The 18,849-nt window shown below is 37.5% G+C and overlaps 1 protein-coding gene and 1 pseudogene across 2 annotated transcripts in view; one reads left to right on the top strand and one right to left on the bottom strand.

The window, feature by feature from the left end:
- The window catches only part of CPA6 (carboxypeptidase A6), a 238,435-nt gene that overhangs the window by 1,327 nt on the left and 218,259 nt on the right, over positions 1-18,849 (bottom strand). For both annotated transcript variants that reach the window (XM_033126466.1, XM_033126465.1), the window contains 2 exons: positions 11,997-12,199; positions 8,249-8,333 (listed from right to left, as the gene is read on the bottom strand). In XM_033126466.1, coding sequence (XP_032982357.1) covers positions 8,249-8,333; positions 11,997-12,199 — 288 coding nt within the window. The remainder of the gene's footprint in view (positions 1-8,248; positions 8,334-11,996; positions 12,200-18,849) is intronic.
- On the top strand, positions 14,806-14,924 carry LOC117034209 (uncharacterized; annotated as a pseudogene).

Raw genomic sequence — 18,849 nt, 5'->3', positions numbered from 1 at the left:
CTCACTGTCCCCTTAGAACTTAGAATGGGTAATTAGCCTACTGACATCATAGCCCTCTGACTTTCTTCCTTCTAGCTCACAGGAAGAAATGTGACTCATCCTTTACATGTCATCTTTTGGTACCATTTGTTATTGTCTTCTCTGCTAGTGTGAGGGTCCCTTCTCTAGGACCGTGTTTCAGTAATGAAAACCCCCTTTATTGCATCTGCCTTGACCAAAATGTTCAAGCACTGCTTTCCTATAGTAATTCCTTCTCACGATCCTGCTATATGTCATCCGCTTTTGCTTCCTCTGGTTGCTTTGGAACTTAAAAGAGTATATATGTTACTTTTACATCCTCAACCACTTTCAATCTGGTTCTTGTCTCTACCAGTCTATGAAAACTTTATTCCTGAGGGGAACCAATGACAGCAGGCCTAAACTCCTTTTTTTTTTCCCCCCCTCAGACTTTCAACCTCTTAATAGCTTTCAACCTTACTTTCAACCTCTTAATAGCTTTTAACCTAGCTGACAATCCTTTTTAGCAGCTCTCTTTTTCTGGTTTGTGTGACCTCACAGGTTCCAGCTTTTCAGCAGAACTAAAAGTGTGAACAGTAGAAGCTGACTGCAGGATTGGGCTGTATCCAGTCCCACCACCTGTGGCTTCTTTCTGCCTCAGTTTCCCCTTGTGAAAAAGGGATAATACCTACATAGGGTTGTTGTGAAAATTAAATGAAATAATGTGCTTAGCATATATTAGCTGTTACTAGTTTGCATCTTCACACCCCAAAGAGCCTAGCATGTAGTTTTCAGCATAACATGCTCTTAGTAATTTTTAAATAAATTTTAAGTGAATATATGTCTCATTGAAGAATGTTTATATACTTTTTTTCCTGAAATTTATATGATCTAGCCTGACAAACACTGTTATTTAAAAATTTTCAGAGCATGTTCACCTACTCAAATGATACCATTTTTTAATGCTATTTTTGCCAGGACAAGTTAGAGATAGAATTATTATGTGAAGATGACACTAAATGACTTATTTCTCAGGCTCCCTTTGCTTCAGTTAAGGGTGGAGGGTAGGCTGTGGCTTCATTGTCCCTCTGGGTTAGAGTACACTGGAATTACAAACAGTAGTCATAGTAGCCAAAGTCAGAGACAATATGTGCCAACATTTACGTCATGGTAATGTGACAGCCTCATTTCTATGGTAACAGGTTCTTCTCAGTAAATACAATACTATGACTGTGCCTTGATATCAAGCTGAAAAGTGAAGTGTGAGTAAGATTTTTAAAAATTAATGTTTTAAAATTGTTAATATATATATTGGTATTAATTGGTAATGTGATTTTTTTCCATTAAAACATTTGTAAATTACCATTGATATTCAATATTATGTTAGTTTTAGGTATACAGCATAGTGGTTAGACATTCGTATAACTTAACGATGTGATCCCCTTGATAAGTCTAGTACCCACCTGACACCATACACAGTTATTACCATATTATTGACTATATTCCCTGTGCTGTACTTTACATCCCTGTGACTATTTTGTAAATACCAACTTACAGTTCTTAATCTCTTCACTTTTTTCACCCAGACACCCCCTCAATGCCCCTCCCATCTGGCAACCATCAGTTCTCTGTATTTATGATTTTGTTTCTATTTTGTTTGTTCATTTATTTTGTCTTTTAGATTCCATATATAAGTGAAAGCATATGGTATTTATCGTTCTCTGACTTATTTCACTTAGGATAATACCCTCTAGGTCCATGTTGCAAATGGTAAGATTTCATTCTTTCTTTTTTTTTGGCTGAGTAATATTCCATTGTATATCTGTACCACCACTTACTTATCCAATTGTCTATTGATGGGCACTTAAGCTCTTCTATATCTTCGTTATTGTAAATAATGCTGTAGTGAACATAAGGATGCACGTATCTTTTCCAATTCGTGTTTTGGATTTCTTCAGATAAATACCCAGAAATGGGGGTAAGAGCAACGTCAGAGAGTTTACTGCCTCTGTTTTATTCTAGGAGTTTTATGGTTTTGGGTCTTACATTTAAGTCTTTAATCCATTTTGAGTTTATTCTTGCATATGGTGTAAGAACGTGGTCTAGTTTCATTTTTTTTTTTTTGCATCTATCTGTTCAGTTTTCCCAACGCCATTTATCGAAGAGACTGTCTCTACTCCACTCTCTATTCTTGCCTCCTTTGATATAGATTAAATGAAGATGTAGGTGTGGGTTTATTTCTGAGCTCTCTATTCTGTTCCATTGATTTATATATCTGTTTTCATGCCAACACCATGCTGTTTTGATTATTATAGCCTTGTAGTATTGTTTAATATCAGATAGCATGATACCTCCAACTTTGTTTTTCTTCTCAAGATTGCTTTGGTTATTTGGGATCTTTTGTGGTTCCATATAAAATTTAGGATTATTTGTTCTAGTTCCGTGAAAAATACCATTGGCATTTTGATAGGGATGGCATTGAATCTATAGATTGCTTTGGGTAGTATGGACATTTTAACAATTTTAATTCTTCCTACCCATGAGCATGGTATATGCTTCTATTTATTTGTGTTTTCCTCACTTTCTTTCTTCAGTGTCTTATAATTTTCCAAGTACAGGTCTTTTACCTCCTTAGTTAAATTTATTTCTAGGTATTTTATTATTTTTTAATGCAATTGTTAATGGAGTCATTTTCTTAATTTCTTTCTGATAGTTTGTTTTTGCTGTATAAAAATGCAACTGATTTCTGAGTATTAATTTTGTATCCTGCTACTTTACTGAATTCATTTATCAGTTCTAATAGTTTTTTTGGTGGACTCTTTAGAGTTCTCCCTGTAACATTACGTCATCTGCAAATAATGACAGTTTTCTTTCTTTCCAACTTGGTTGCCTTTTATTTCTTGGCTGATTGCTGTGGCTGGAACTTCCAATATTACTTTAAATAAAAGTGGCGAAAGTGGACATCCTTGTCTTGCTCCTGATCTTGAGGAAAATGTATTTAGTTTTCACTACTGAGCATGATGTTAGCTGTGGGTTTGTCATATATCCCCTTTATTATTTAGGGATACGTTCCATTTATTTCTACTTTGCTGAGTTTTTATCATAAATGGATGCTGGGTTTTGTCAAATGCTTTTTCTGCATCTCTTGATATGATCATATGATTTTTAGTCTTCATTTTGTTTATGTGGTGTATCATGTTAATTGATTTGCAGGTACTGAACCAACCTTACACCTGGGAATAAATCCCACTTGGTCATGGTGTATGATTTTTTTTAATGTGTTGCTGAATCTGGTTTGCTAATATGTTGTTGAGGGTTTTTTGCATCTAAGTTCTCAGGAATATTGGCCTATAATTTTCTTTTTTTGTAATGTTTTTGTCTGGTTTTGGGATCAGGGTAATGCTGGCCTCATAAAATGAGCTTGGGAGGCTTCCCTCCTTGTCAATGTTTTGGAATAGTTTGAGAAGGATAAGTGTTAATTCTTTGAATGTTTGGTAAAATTCACCTGTGAAGCCATCTGGTCCAGGACTTTTGTTTGTTGGGAGTTTTATGATTACTGATTTGATTTCATTAGTAGTTATTGGTCTGTTCAGATTTTTCTGTGTTTCTTGATTCACTCTCTTGGAACACTGTATGTTTCTTGGAATTTATCCATTTCTTTCAGGTTGTCAATTTGTTGGCATAAAATTGTTTGTAGTATTTTCTTATAATTCTTTGTATTTCTGTGGTGTTATTGGTCAGTTCTCTTTCATTTCTATTATAATTGTCTGTCTTTGGGCCCTCTCTCTTTTTTCTTGATGAGTCTGATTAAAGGTTTATTAATTTTGTTTATATCTTCAAGAACCAGCTCATGGTTTCATTGATCTTTTCTATATTGCTTTTTAAGACCCTATTTTGTTTATTTCTGCTCTGATCTTTATTATTTCCTTTTATTCACTTTGATCTTTGTTCTTTTTCTAGTTCATTTAGGTATAAAGTTAGATTTTTTTATTTGAGATTTTTCTCATTTCTTGAGATAGGTCTGTATTGTTATAAATTTCCCCTTTAGAACTACTTTGGCTATGTCCCATAGATTTTGGGTCATTGTGTTTTCATTAGTCTCAAGGTATCTTTTGATTTCTTCCTAATTTTGCTGTTAACCCATCGAGTTCTAATTTCATACCATGTGGTTGGAACAGATGCTTAAGATGATTTCAGTATTCTTAAATTTACTGAAACTTGTTTTGTGGCCTAACATGGGGTCTATTCTGGAAAATTTTCCATGTGTACTTGAAAAGAATGTATATTCTGCCTTTGGGTAAGATGTTCTAAAAATATCAATTAAGTTCATCTGGTCTAATGTGTCATTTAAGGCCACCGTTTCCTTGTTGATTTTCTGCCTGGACGATCTATCCATTGCTGTCAATGGGGTGTTCAAAGTCCCTGACAATGCCTATATTACCGTCAATATCTCTCTTTATGTCCATCTGTATTTGCTTTATATATTTAGGTGCTCCTATGTTGGGTATGTAAATGTTGATAAGGGTTATATCTTCTTATTGGACTGATCCCTTTATCATTATGAGATGCCCTTCTTTGTCTCTTGTTATAGCCTTTGTTTTAAAGTTTCTTTTGTCTGATACAATTATTGCTACCCCAGTTTTTTTTTGTTTCATTTTTCTTTGCCTGAAATATCTTTTTCCATCCCTTTACTTTCAGTCTGTGTGCTTCTTTCAATCTGAAGTGGGTCGCTTGCAAGCAGCATATGTATGGGTCTTATTTTTTTCTCCATTTTGCTACCCTGTTTTTGACTGGAGCATTTAATCCATTTACATTTAAAGTAGTTATCAATAAGTATGTAGTTATTGCCATTTTATTATTCATATATATGATTATTTCTTCTTCTCCTCCTTCTCTTCCTTCTCATTCTTCTTAAAGAAGTCCCTTCAATATTTCTTGTAGTACTGGTTTGGTGGTGGTGAACTCCATTAGCTTTTTCTTGTGTGGGACGCTCTTTATCTCCGTCAATTCTAAATGACAGCCTTGCTGGGTAGAGTAATCTTAGTTGTCGGTCCTTGCTTTTTATCACTTTGAATATTTTATGCCTATCCCTTCTGGCCTGCAAAGTTTCTGTTGAGAAATCATCTGACAGTCTTACGGGAGGACCGTTGAACATAATTAACTGCTTTTCTCTTGCTGTTTTTAAGAGTCTCTCTTTGTCTTTACCCCTTGGCATTTTAATTATGATGTATCTTGGTGTGGGCCTCTTTGGCTTCATCTTGTTGGGGACTCTTTGTGCTCTCTGGACTTGTATGTCTATTTCCTTTGGCAGGTCAGGGATATTTTCAGTTATTATTTCTTAAAATAGATTTTCTGTCCCTTGTTCTCTCTCTTCTCCTTCTGCTTTCCCTATGATGTGAATTTTGTTATACTTGATGTCCCTCATTTTTAAGAAAATCTTTTTTTTTCTCTCTTCTGATTGGGTGTTTACCTTGTCTTCCAAAGTGCTGATTCAGTCCTCTGCTTTACCTAATCTGCTGTTGATTCCCTCTAATGTATTCTTCATTTCCATTATTGTATTCTTTGTTTCAGACTGGTTCTTTCTTATGGTTTCTATCTCTTTGTGTCAATTCTCAGTAAGTTCATCAGTTCTTCCCGTAAGTTCATTGAGCATCCTTACAGAGTTTTGAACTCTGTATCTGGTACATTGCTTGCCTCCCATTTCTTTTAGTTTTTTTTCCTGGAGTTTTGTCATGTTCTTTTATTTGTGACATTTTTTTTTTTTTTTTATCTCCTCATTTTGGCTGCTTCCCTGTGTTTGTTTCTACGTGTTAGGTATATCTGCTACATCTCCCATTCTTAATAGGGTGGCTTCATGGAGTAGGTGCCCTGGGGGATCTGCTGACATAGTATCCCTGGTCACATGAGCTGGGTGCTCCTTTTGGTGGGTTGTGTGTGCCCCCCTGTTGTAGTTGAATCTTGATTGCTGTTGGCAAGCCAGTAAGTAGGATTTACCTTTAGGCTGACTGCCTGTGAGAACTGGCCATGATTACAGCAGATGAGGTTTTGTGGAAGGGTTGAGTCCACCTTTTAGGTGTGTCATTTGTGAAACTAATTGGGTAGTGCTCTGGTGTTGTCTAAAGCTGGTGAGCCAGTGTGTTGGTTCTGGGTCCTCTTGAGAGAGACTCTGGTGCAGGCCCAGGTCAGCTGCTGCCTGTGTCTATCAGGGACCACCTGATAGGATCTACAAAGTGATCTGTGGTTGTTAGCTGCCTGTGCTGGGCTTGGCGGTGCGTGAGAGTGGCTATGCAGAACCAAAGCTGGCTACCAGTAGTGTCGTGCTGGGGGCATGCTGAGGTCAGCTGTTGCTTGTTTGGCATTTGTGGACCTTTGAGAGATTTTAGGAAAGTCCACAGTGTGGACAAAGGCCAGCCGCTTGCGAGGAACAGCCCAGCTACTGAAAGAGGTTTAGGCCAGTACACGAGTTAGGTGGAGTAGGGAATCAACAAGGTGGGGCAAGGGATGTTAGCCAGTTTGATAGAGCCTGATAGAGACTCAGATTTAAGGACCCCATCCCCCCACCAAACCTGCATCTGGATGGGCAGAAGGCTCAACAAAGGAAGAGTGGTACCTGCCAGCACTTGTGTCCTAGATCCTATGCCCCTTGCCCTGAAGCCAGTTAACTCAGATCCTTCAGGTATGGCCCTGGAACTTTTCGAGCTGCTGTCCCTTAGCTGGAACTTAGGGCAAGGATTTGTGAGTGAGTGAGTGAGTCTTGGGCCCTTTAAGAGGATGCCTGGGTCAACAGCAGTCCTCCATCTCACAGGGACCGTGTCCTTGCTGATTTTCACAGCCAGCTGTTGTGGGGACTCCTCTTCCCGGCACTAGTTCTTTGGGTGGGGGAGCCTGGTGTGGAGCTGGGACCCCTCGCTCTTCAGGGGGGACCTCCGCAGCCAAGATATCCCTCTCAATTCATAACCACTACACATGGGTGTGGGACCAGCCCCTTTTGTATCTTTGGCCCTCCTACCAGTCTCAACATGGCTTCTTTAATATCCTTAGTTTTAGGAGTTCTTCTCAGGTAGTGTTCAGGTGGTTCTCAAGGATAGTTGTTGTTCTATAATTTAGTTTGATATGGTCGTGGGAGTAGGCAAGCACAGCATTTACCTACTCCACGTCCTTCTCCCAGAGTTGGTTATGTGATTTTTTTCAATACTGTATTTCCCCTTTCATGGTGGCTCTAGTGAAAAATAGTTCTAAAAAGGTCAGCATGACCTCCCAAAGGTTCATAGAGTCTGAAAGAAGTTCTGATACTTAGGATATTCTCATTATTAGAATTACTTATTTGATAAGCAATGTAAATTAACAAACCAAGCTTTTCTTCTGAAGACTGAAGAAAGTGAGTGGTTAGGATGATAAGATGGGTAGATTAAAAGCATCAGAAGGAATTTGCTACCTCACTGAAAAGCAGCATAATTGGCTGTCACTATCTATATGTATACACATAACATGTGTGTGTGTACCTCAACATGCATGCATAGATATTCAGATATTTGTGATTTCTCACTAGATTTTCCAAGGCATATGGTCAATGAATTTTAGAGTTGGAAAGGCCCTGAGACATGATCTAGTCCAATTCCTCATTTAACAGTTGTGGAATTCTGAAGCCCAGGATTAATATCTTGGTCAGGATTATATCATGATTAGTGGCAGAATTAGGACTAGAATCCATGTCTCTTGATTCTTTGTCCAAATTCTTTCCATCCACACAGTTGTTCTTTATTTCATACAAAATAAGAAATATTTTAATCACTTTTTAAGGGAAATTCAGGTGAACGTATTATGTAAGAAATAGAATTTCATAACAAGAATGGTGGAGGAAAGGAATAAAAGGGAAGCTCTTTTCAGGCTGAAACATTACTTCATTATCTTCTCAATACCCATTTCCATGCTTACAGTAGTGACAATTGCTTAAGGAGCCCATTTTGGTACTTTTCTACAGCTGGAAGATCTCAATTCAACTTTGTAGTCATTACTACATGCCTTGAATATTCTCTGCTTAGAATTTATTTAATTTTGTGCAGTGATCTTTGTGTAGTCAAGTGGTGTAAAACTAATCAGATATAAACTCCCTTCATTTTCCTTGGCTAATTTTATAGTCAAAAATTTCACTTTAGGGGGGAACACCCTTTCTCTTTTTTTTAAAGGGAAGTCATTATACAGGATATTGGTCCAAGAGATGACTCGAACACAACATACACAGGAAACTTACACAATGTGCTGGAGGCAGGTCCATATTTATAGAGTACCCCATAAACCGAGTAAAGTACACTTACAGCTTTATAAGCGGCAGATTCCTGTGAGGGAAAAATGGAGAAATTATATCACTTACACTATTGCATTGAAATCTTTGGAAACACTGGCATGTTGTCTGAGCCTTATCAGTCATCAGTTTGAAGAACAAGGATGGGCACATTAGGTAATCTCTCTATTTAATAATAATATTATTCTTAGTCGCATGCTGCACTTTGCAATATGTTTCAGACCACATTATTTCCTTTGATTGATCCTCGCAACAAGCCAGTGATCAGTAGCTAAACTGATGTAAAATATTTAAACAGTATCTAAAATATTTCCATTTTACAGACGAGAAAAGGAAGGCCCATAGAGGTTAGTTAAACGAGTTGGGTGGGGTTCCACAGCAAGGGGAGTTTGATTTGGGATAAGTGCATATGTACTCATACCTTCAGACACTGATTTTGTGTCCTGTCCTCTTTAGTTCGGAGACACCTGTTTCTATAAGTTACAAAATGCTTGATAGGGCAGGACCCATGTCAGTCACACTCATAGTTACATAGGTAGTATTTAGCCATGTACCTGAACATAGCAGATGCTTAATCAATATTTCTTGCATGAATGTTGAATAAGCACAGATCTGCAAGAGTATCACCATAACCTTATTGATCCTGAAGTACATATGAGTATTTCAGTATATGGTATTTAAAACCCATTTGGGTCAATTAAGAAGCCCTTTAATTCAGTAAGAATGACTTCTTTTGTTTGTTTATCTCTACTGGAATGGGAACAATTTCAGAATGCTTCATGACTACTAAGGTTACATATGTCTCTGATGGAACTCGGCCAGGTAGCTCAGAGATGTAGAAATTCTGAGGTGGAGCTCTTCTCACCAATGCCCCAATATCAGGAAAAATACTCAACACAATTGACACACTAAAAGGTCAATATTCTAACATGAACTAGGATGATACGGACTACCGTGGAAAACATTTTCAATGGTATAAAAGCACTACTTTTGACAAGGAGTTAGAGAAGTATTGTATGACCAGTGAGAGGAAAAGAAGTATGTTGACACCAGTATACAACTCTCCCATTTCAATTTGCCTATGAATAATTTAAAACATCAATTGAAGCACTCTGGGCAACATGGGGCTGTGTGTTGGACCCAGCTTCAGCTTACTCTTCTCATTCACCTCAGGGATGCATAAAGCAGCGTTTGCAGCAAATGCCACCCCTTACAGATATTCAGGGACCAGGCTCCAGAACCTGGCAGACAATTTATTATTGATCTCACTGATGATGACATTTCCCTCTCAAGAGCCAACAGAAAAGGAATATAAATACCATAATGAAGTATCTTGATGGAGAATGTTCTAAGATTTAACATCTTATCCAACAGCCACAAATATCCTATGGCAAGGACAGATATTTCTACATTTAGAAGATTACTGCATTCTGCTGGTGCATTCTGCTCTTTGTTCCTCACTATTTTATTTTAGATGGCTAAACCCAATGAAAAAAATTCATTCAGAAAAAAAAGATAGCCACTTTGTATATTTACACAAAACATTGCATAGTTTTAGACTTTTCAGCTCACTGCACTTCTGCCATTCAGTACAGGTGCATGTAGATAAGAGGTTTAGATATGATCCTTTCAGAAAAAGTGGAAACTTCAGCAAATTTTCTAAGAATTTTTTTCCCAGGTGGCATAGCTAGACACCTGTTTGAGAGAGTTTAAGTGCTTTCTCTTTTCTCCATTGCTTTCTCTTTCCAATTGTCCCGAAGGACTCAGGCCTCACTTATCAGACCTCCTCTACTGAGTATATTTTTTATTTATATATTTCCATATTCAAAGCAACTTTCAATGACCTAAAGATGTTAGCAGAAACACAGACTCGTACATATTGACAAAACATTTTTGAGCAATTTTAATAGAACTTAATGGTTTCTGGTTAGCATTCAGAGACAACCTAGCTTTTGAGAATTATAATCCTGGTTTTAGTGATTTATCTTATATGTAACCAACTAACAGGATTTCTCAACAGTGACGTGACTGACAGTTTGGACTAAATAATCCTTTGCTGTGGGAAGCTGTGCTGTGCATTGTGGGATATTTGGCAGCATCCTTGACCTCTACACACTAGATGTCAATAGCATCCCCCAGCCCTGTTATGACCATCAAAAATGTCTCCTTCATTGTCCAGTGTTCCTTAGGAAACAAATTCATCCTTGGTTGTGAACAACTAATCTACTCTTTATACCACATCCTCCAATCTAAGACAAAAAGAAAATAGTCTTAACAACTCCTGGTGGAAAGACAAGTTCAAAATATGGAGAACGTTCTCAGATAATATTTGTAACATATTATATACTCCATGTAATCTATTGAGAGAATATAAATAGACACTGTGCCCAATTTAGAAAGGATTAGACATTGGTCTATGGTAACATTGTGGTACAAGGTGGTTAGGATGCCAGGTCACCACCACCACCACCACCAAAAATCCTATTTGACCCACAGAGTAGCTGAAGAACGACGCTATCAAATATAACCTTCACATTCACAATGTTTCTCAAGAGAGAGAATTTGCTCAGCATTTTTGCTTGGAATGCCAAGAACAAAGTTCCTCTTTTGGACAGAATTTAAGGTTTCCCCCAGGCCTTCTCCCGATAGCCTCATGTTCCCTATCTCTTCTAGTCCAGGACATCTAGACCAGGAATTCCTGCCACACCAAGCAACTGGTGCAGGACTTAGAGTTCAAGGTATAGGGAGAAAGGGATGCTTCTATTTTATAAAACCTCTTGAACTCAAGTATATTATACATACAAACGAGTATACACATTTTAAATCGATAGCTCAACGAATGATCACAAATTGCACACGCTCATGGAATGCCATCCAGGTAAGGAACAGAATATCAAGAGCAACCCGCAAGCCTTCCTATACCTCCTCACAATCACTGTTCTCGCTTCTTCCTTATTTCTAACACTATACATGACTTTGGCCTGGTTTTGAACTTGATAGGCTTTTAGATACCATACGTTCCGAGTCATACCCACTTTACAAGGAATTATGCCTGTAGTGGGTAGCTTGTCAGGTTTCTGAGATGAGAGAAAGGAACACTGCTTTCTCACCTTCAAGTAATCATATGCCTGAAAGGCTGTTCATTCTTAGTGCTAACTTGTCAGCTACACGCCCAGAGACTTCCTAGAACTAAGCAAATAGTGCTTATAAATTAAAACTTACTTTTAATTAATGAGAGTCAGACCATAATTTATGAGCAATTATTTACTCAATAAAGTTAATCACAACCCTGCACATGTGACCGAAGCTGTAATACTAATCGAATCCATCCTGACATTTTCTGTACAACCTGTGGTAAGAATATAAATAGGTTTGAAATGATTGCATCGGGGAAGCAGCAGAGTACAGTGGTTAAAACAACAACACTGGAGTTAGGTTTGGGGCTATGACCCTTGTAACTGTGTGTTCTTAGTCTAATTATTTAATTTCTCTAGCTTTCAGTTTTCTTATCTGTCAAATGGGGATTATAATAGTTTCCTACCGTATATGATTAAGAAAAATAAATGAATTAATAAATATAAAATGCTTATTAGAATAAACACAATATATATTTGCTATTATCATCACTGCTTAGAACCATCTTAGCATTAGAAAGAAGCATGAAGCCTGACACACATATACAGGGTCAAATACTCACCACACAGTTAAAATTGGGGATCGCTTCATATTTGTAAGAATAGGGATACAGCAACATCTGAGCATATGCATGAAATGACAGGTAAGCCCTAATGTGCTTCTTGTGTTTTCGAAGGAAGTTAGCTACAGCTTTCACTTCCGGCTCAGATTCTGGGAAAGGTCCACAGTACGTGTCATCACAAGGGTGCATAGAAGCTCCTTCATCTGCAAGTTAGAAAAGAAAATGGGGTGGGGGAGTGAACAGGCAAGAAGCAAAAAACACAAATCTGCATTGTTAGACTGGGATTTTTCTTTTATTTCAATAGACATATGGTATTATTCAGCAATTCATCTCACTTCTCATTTACAGAGATCAATTACTGAAAAATCCAAGGTGATTGAAGCCTGCATGCATAATAGGAGGGTGGCCTAAACTGGAAATAGGTACTGATTGTTTCACTGAGCCTGCCTAAACCACTCGAAAGAGACAGATAACTCTATCAGTGGGAGAACTAATTATTTATTTATTTATTTATTTATTGGGGTGACAATTGTTAGTAAAATTACATAGATTTCAGGTGTACAACTCTGTATTACATCATCTATAAATCCCATTGTGTGTTCGCCACCTGGAGTCAGTTCTCCTTCCATCATCATATATTTGATCCCCCTTACCCTCATCTCCCACCCCCCACCCCCCTGCTCTGGTAATGGAGAACTAATTCTATATGGTCCTCTAGAGCAGGTAAGGTCTCCTACTTATATATACTCCACCATACCTGTATGCTCCGTATATATACTCCATAACACTCAACACACTTGCAATTAGTGTTAAATATTTACTCCTTTAGCAATTGACCAATATTTACACTGTTCTAGGTGCCTGGGATACCCTGGAAAACAACACACACACAAAATCCCTGCTCTCACAGAACCTGCATCCAACCTGGATTCTTTGTTAGACTCCAGAGCTCTGTGAAGGCAGGGACTGTGTCTTCCTTGCTGGGCTCCTGGCAACTAGAAAAATGGTATGGCAAGTATTTAACAAATGTTTTTGAATAAGTGAATGTTGGATCAAAAGAAAAGGCTTGAGGGAGGCCGAATGGCTCAGTTGGTTAGAGAGTGAGCTCTTGACAACAAAGTTGCCGATTCGGTTCCCACAAGGGATGGTGGGCTGCGCCCCCTGCAACTAAGATTGAAAACGGCGACAGGACTTGGAGCTGAGCTGCGCCCTCCAAAACTGGATTGAAGGACAACGACTTGACTTGGAGCTGATGGGCCCCGGAAAAACACAATGTTCCCCAATATTCTCCCCAAAAAATTTGAAAAAAAAAAAAGGCTTGATATCTGTACAGGTGTCTGGTAAGATATAAATATTGACATATCAAGAACATGGAAACAAGACAGAAATAATTCCACAGAACATGGCAAACCAATTTCTATTATATTTTCAGGTTAGCAATATCCAAACTGGTTTTTTAAAACCCAAGAGGCCTCTGCAGTTATCTTGGGGGTCAGGTATGGTTCAGTTAAAAAATCCTTAAAACTAAATTTTAATAATTTTTGAATTAAGAAATTACACCATATGAATCTATGAAGGGGAGGAAGGAAAATGAGATTCAGTATAATAATCACAAAGTATTAAGGTTCCAAGAAATTTTGAAAATAATTACATTTTTCTGTAGTTATTTGCCATTCTGGGCCATTATGATCCCTCACATACCCCTAGAAAACTATGTCTTTCCATAAACAAGTGGAAAATGTTTGGTGACTCTGTGACACAGTCTAATTCTACAGACATGAAAAGAAACCAAGTCAAATCAGACTAAATCTTGAGGATTCAGGCCTTCAGCACCACATTTGTGGCAAATCTGTGAAGACACACTGCCCCTGGCTAGGCTTCCAGAGCTCATGATTTATTCAAGGATAACACACCAGTGGACCTCTTAAACCACCTCGTGGCGCTGTAGACCCCCCTGCGAGAATCAGGGCCCTGCCATGCAAAGAAGGCTGGAGCTCCGGGGACCTCCACCATTCCTTCCTTTAGGGGTAGGTTGTGCTGCAGCTGCCAGGTGCACTGCAGGATACCCAGGCTTATTATCAAAGAGTTCCTCGTACAATGGGCTGGACATCCTTGTCCTGTTCCTGATCTTAAGAGGAACGCTTTTAGCTTTTCCTCATTGAGTATGATGCTTAGCTGTGGCTTTTAATATGGCCTTTATTATGTTGATATACGTTCTTTCTGTTCCCACTTTGCTGAGAATTTTTATCACAAATGGATGTTGGATTTCGTCAAATGCTTTTTCTGCATCAATTGATATGATCATATGATCTTTATCCTTTTTTTTTTTATGTGGTGTATCATGTTGATTGATTTGTGGATATAGAACCAACCTTGCACACCAGGAATAAATCCCACTTGATCGCGGTCTTTTTAATGTGTTACTGAATTTGGTTTGCTAATATTTTGTGGAGGATTTTCACATCTAAGTTCATCAGGGATATTGGTCTATAATTTTCTTTTTTGTAATGTCTTTGTCTGGTTTTGGAATCAGGGTAATGCTGGCCTCTTGGAATGAGCTTGGTAGCCTCCCCTCCTCTTCATTTTTTGGGAATATTTTGAGAAGAATAGGTGCTAATTCTTTTTTAAATAATGTTTGGTAAAATTCACCCTTGAAGCCATCTGGTCCAGAACTTTCATTTGTTGGCAGCTTGTTGATTATGGATTCAATTTCATTAGTAGTAATTGGTTGGTTCAAACTTTGTTTCTTCTTGATTCAGCCTTGGAAGATTGTATGCTTCTAGAAATTTATCCATTTCTTCTAGATTGTATCACTTCTCAGCCTTTTGGTTAAGATCAAGTGTAGAATCTGTTCTTATCAGTTTAACATTTTTTCATTTTGAATGTTTTTCTTTTCATTTATAGCTTTTAAATTGCACATCAACGGAATTATATCAACAATTTTTTTGCATTGTTGTAGTGTTTTTTAAAGTTGTGTATATATAATAAAATTATGTATACCTAATATATATATAGTAGTTGTTAAATTCACATTATCCAAAATTTAAGTTTTAAAAGGATTGCATTTTTAATTTTCATAGATTTTTTTCAGATTGTTTATGAAGCTTGTTTGTTACTATTTAGACTCCCAAAAGTAGTGTATAAAAGTACCATTTCTCTTCAATCCCTAACAATACTCTACAAGTTTATCACGTTTTGATTTTTGCCAGTTTGATGGCAAGAATTTAATTTTCCTTCCTTTCTGCAGGTGTTTCTGAGCATATATTTGTTTTCTATTAAACTCTTCTGTGAATTGCTTACTTGTGATCTAAGCTCATGTTATTCTCTCTTTGGCTATTTATTTTTTTCTTACCTGTGTATAAAATAGCTTTGTGTAGATACTTGTCTGTTATCTGCATTGCATGTTATCCTCAAATTTGTAATTTTTCTATTTAATTGTTAATGGGAATTTACATCATTTTAGACATTTGAAATTATATATAATCACTATGTCTTTTCTTTTTAAATGGCTTTCGGGTTTTCTGTTTTAGTTAAGAAAGTTTTCAGTATTCTTAGAGATTATAGGTAATTTATAGATTTTCTTTCAAGAATTTTATTTTCCATCAAAGTTTTAATTCTTCTGGATTTTCTTTTTATACATAAGTAACATGATTATACCTTTAGTTTTTAAAATAGGGATAGCCAATTCTGTCAGCGTCATTTAGTAAATATTCTGTCATTTTCCCGCTGAATTGAAACACTACCTTGGTCATATATTAAAAGTCTACTGCATGTGTGGATCTATTTCTAGATTTTCTGTTCTGTTCTGCTGGTCCGTTTGTTTATTTTCATATTGTTACCCTATCAATCTATAGTAGAATTAAAGTATGCTCTGATATCAGGCTCTGATATTGGCTTTTTAGGGTCTATTTATTTTTTCCTATAAACTTTATGACCGTTTTACCAATTGCAAGAGCAGAAAACAAAATGAAACCCTATTGAAATTCTAACTGGGATTACATTCAATTTATACTGATTTTGGGAGGATATTATTATATTGAGTCACCCAATATAAGGACATGTTATGCTATTCCATTTGCTCAGATTGTGTTTTATATTCATTTACACGTTAACATTTTTCTTTAATATGTATTTATTATTGTTCTTGTGAGTTGATAACAGTTTTCAAAGGATCATTTCAGAGCACTATATTAGAAGTCACTTCATGACACCATCAGTGTTCTTCCCATCCTCTCTCTTTCTGTCCCCCACCTCCAACTCCATGAAATATAACCGGGAATTAGTTCGCCAGCCTATACCTTTAAACTTCATTTTGGAGGCTTATGTGCTCTCAAAATAAAAATATGATTCATTGAGTAAATCTTATATTCAATATTATATATTAGATATATATACAGTATACACACATTATATATATATATATATATATATATATATATATGGTGTGTGTGTATACATACACTACACACACACACACACACACACACACACACACACACTATATAGTGTTCTGACAACTTTTAAAGATATAGGCCTACCACTTATTTGGAATAATGAGTAACAGCTCTATTGACACTTTCTTAGAAAATCAGACCCTCTTCTAAATAACTGAACATTCTAAGTTGCTAAAGATAAATTACTTGCTTTTTCAACTAACAAAGGGTGGAATTGCTGTTTTTGTCCTTTATATGTGGGAAAAAAACTGAACTTCATGATTTTCTCCTTCAAGATTGAGTAACCAGGGGGATAAATGTTTGGTACTGAAAATGGGACCAGCTCTGTATGTCCCTTTTGGAGAGGGGAACAATCAGGGCTGTAGGTGGAGAGGCGAGTGGTGAGTATCTTGCCTTGTGTCCCTGGCCGTATACCTCAGTGAGACACCCCTGTTGACCTAAGCTACTAGCCTTATCCTAGGCATGTTTACTAGATCCAGCCAACACCATTCTTCTCTGGGTAGGTTTGAGGTTCTTATAACATCCTGTACTAGCATCCTGTACAGATTCAACATCTGGTGGGAAGAGTGGCAGGGTATAGAACAGAGAATAATTCTAGGGATGACTGGGTGTAAATTGGGTAGCACTTATGTTGTACAGTAGTTATTTATTTACATGGACTCTCCTTTCCTTTAGAGGGTGAGCTCCACAAGGAGAAGTCATGCGTTATTATTCCCAAGTACTTAGCAAAATATCCTTGCTATCCTTTAAGTGTTGCTGAATGAATAAGTGGCAATTACCCGGCTCAGAGAAGGTCCTTGCACCTAGGACTATTACATGGGACTATTTCTTTGATTAGACAACTGAACCCCAGGTCATCTCCATGGAAGCTGGGAATATACAAGGGCAATATAACAACAAAAAAATCTTCAAAAAGCCTCTTAGACCATGAGAACATTTTTTTTACCTAAATATTTCTCGAATAATTTCAAATCTGCAATGCTGAGCTTCCCCTAAGTTATAGGTATCTTAACAGATGTTAACAGTTTTAGAAAGGAAATGAGGTACTTAAGAAATTCTTATATACAAGTAATGAGCCCCCGACTGTTTAGGCACATGGGTACAAATCCTCCCTTGCCCCCAAGAAAATACAGACTGATAGCTTCATGGGTAAGCTTTAAACAAGTCATAGCAGAAATAGGGCCATTAAATTTCCTTTTAGACTGCATAAAAACTGGTGAGCTTTCTTCCAAAGAATAAATGGAGAGATATTTGCAACTGGAGAGGACAGTTTACAACAGGAAGGTTTTGAGGAAGATGCAGAGAGAGCATATGTACGTGCAGGATGGACAGGGCCAAAAACAGTAGAGGCTGGCCAGCAAAGCAGGGGAAAGTGGCTTCAGGAGAGCCCGGGGCCTGGCTTTTCACAGAGCTTGACCTCCTGCTTAAAATATTCTCCTCCCTTGGTTTTTGATACATTATTCTTTTATGTTTTTCTTCCAACCATTCTTTTTTCAGTACTTTTTATGAGTTTCTCTTCCTCTGTTAGTCCCTTGAAAGGAGGAGTACCCAATTATTCTGTCCTTAGTCCATTCTCTTCAATTATTTCTCTTTTCAATGAATATGGCTTCTTCAACTACTATTTATATGTTGATACTTCCATTTATTCACAAGTATTTATTTTGCACAAACTGGAATACATTAATGAGCAGAACAAAGTTTTCTGCCTTGCAGAGCTTACACTCTAGTGGTGGGGCTAAGGGTCAAGGGAGACAATAAACAATAAATGCAGAGAATAAGTGAATTGCACTGTGTAATAGGACAATGTTGTGGAAAAGAGAAAAAGGTAGAAGAGTTTAGAAAAGATCCAGGATTCTGGGGAGGTGGATTGCAATGATAAGATGGAGATGATGGTTATTCTCAGAAACTGACTTTTAAGCAGACTTGAAGAATACAGGGAGTCAGCCATAGCATCTGAAGAAGAGTGTTTTAGGCAGAGGGAACAGCTAATGCAAAGTTTCCAAGTCAGGCCTGGAGTGTGTCTGGCCAGTGTGGATGGAGCCAAATGTTGAGGGGAGAGTAGAAATAGATGAGATCAGACGGTCATTGGGGGCCCATATCATATGAAGTTTTATAGGCTGTTTTATGTCCTTTGGGTGAGTAAAATGGTTAGCCATTGCAGCACGTTTTGCTGAGAACTGACATCATCTGACTTATAGTTCAAAGGTTCATTATGGCTGAGGACAGTGTGTGTGTGTGTGTGTGTGTGTGTGTGTGTGTGTGTGTGTTGTAGGGAGGGTGTGTGCAAGGATAGAAGCTGTGAGACTAGTTTGAAGGCTCCTACAACACTCCAGGTGAGAGTTGATGATGATGGCTTGGACCAAGGTGGTAGTAATAGAAGTGGTCAGAAATGGCTGGAA

Source organism: Rhinolophus ferrumequinum, chromosome 14, assembly GCF_004115265.2.
Source record: "Rhinolophus ferrumequinum isolate MPI-CBG mRhiFer1 chromosome 14, mRhiFer1_v1.p, whole genome shotgun sequence".
Classification (NCBI taxonomy): domain Eukaryota; kingdom Metazoa; phylum Chordata; class Mammalia; order Chiroptera; family Rhinolophidae; genus Rhinolophus; species Rhinolophus ferrumequinum.
Note: the sequence above shows the minus strand (reverse complement) of the source record. Positions and strands in the feature narration are given on the sequence as shown.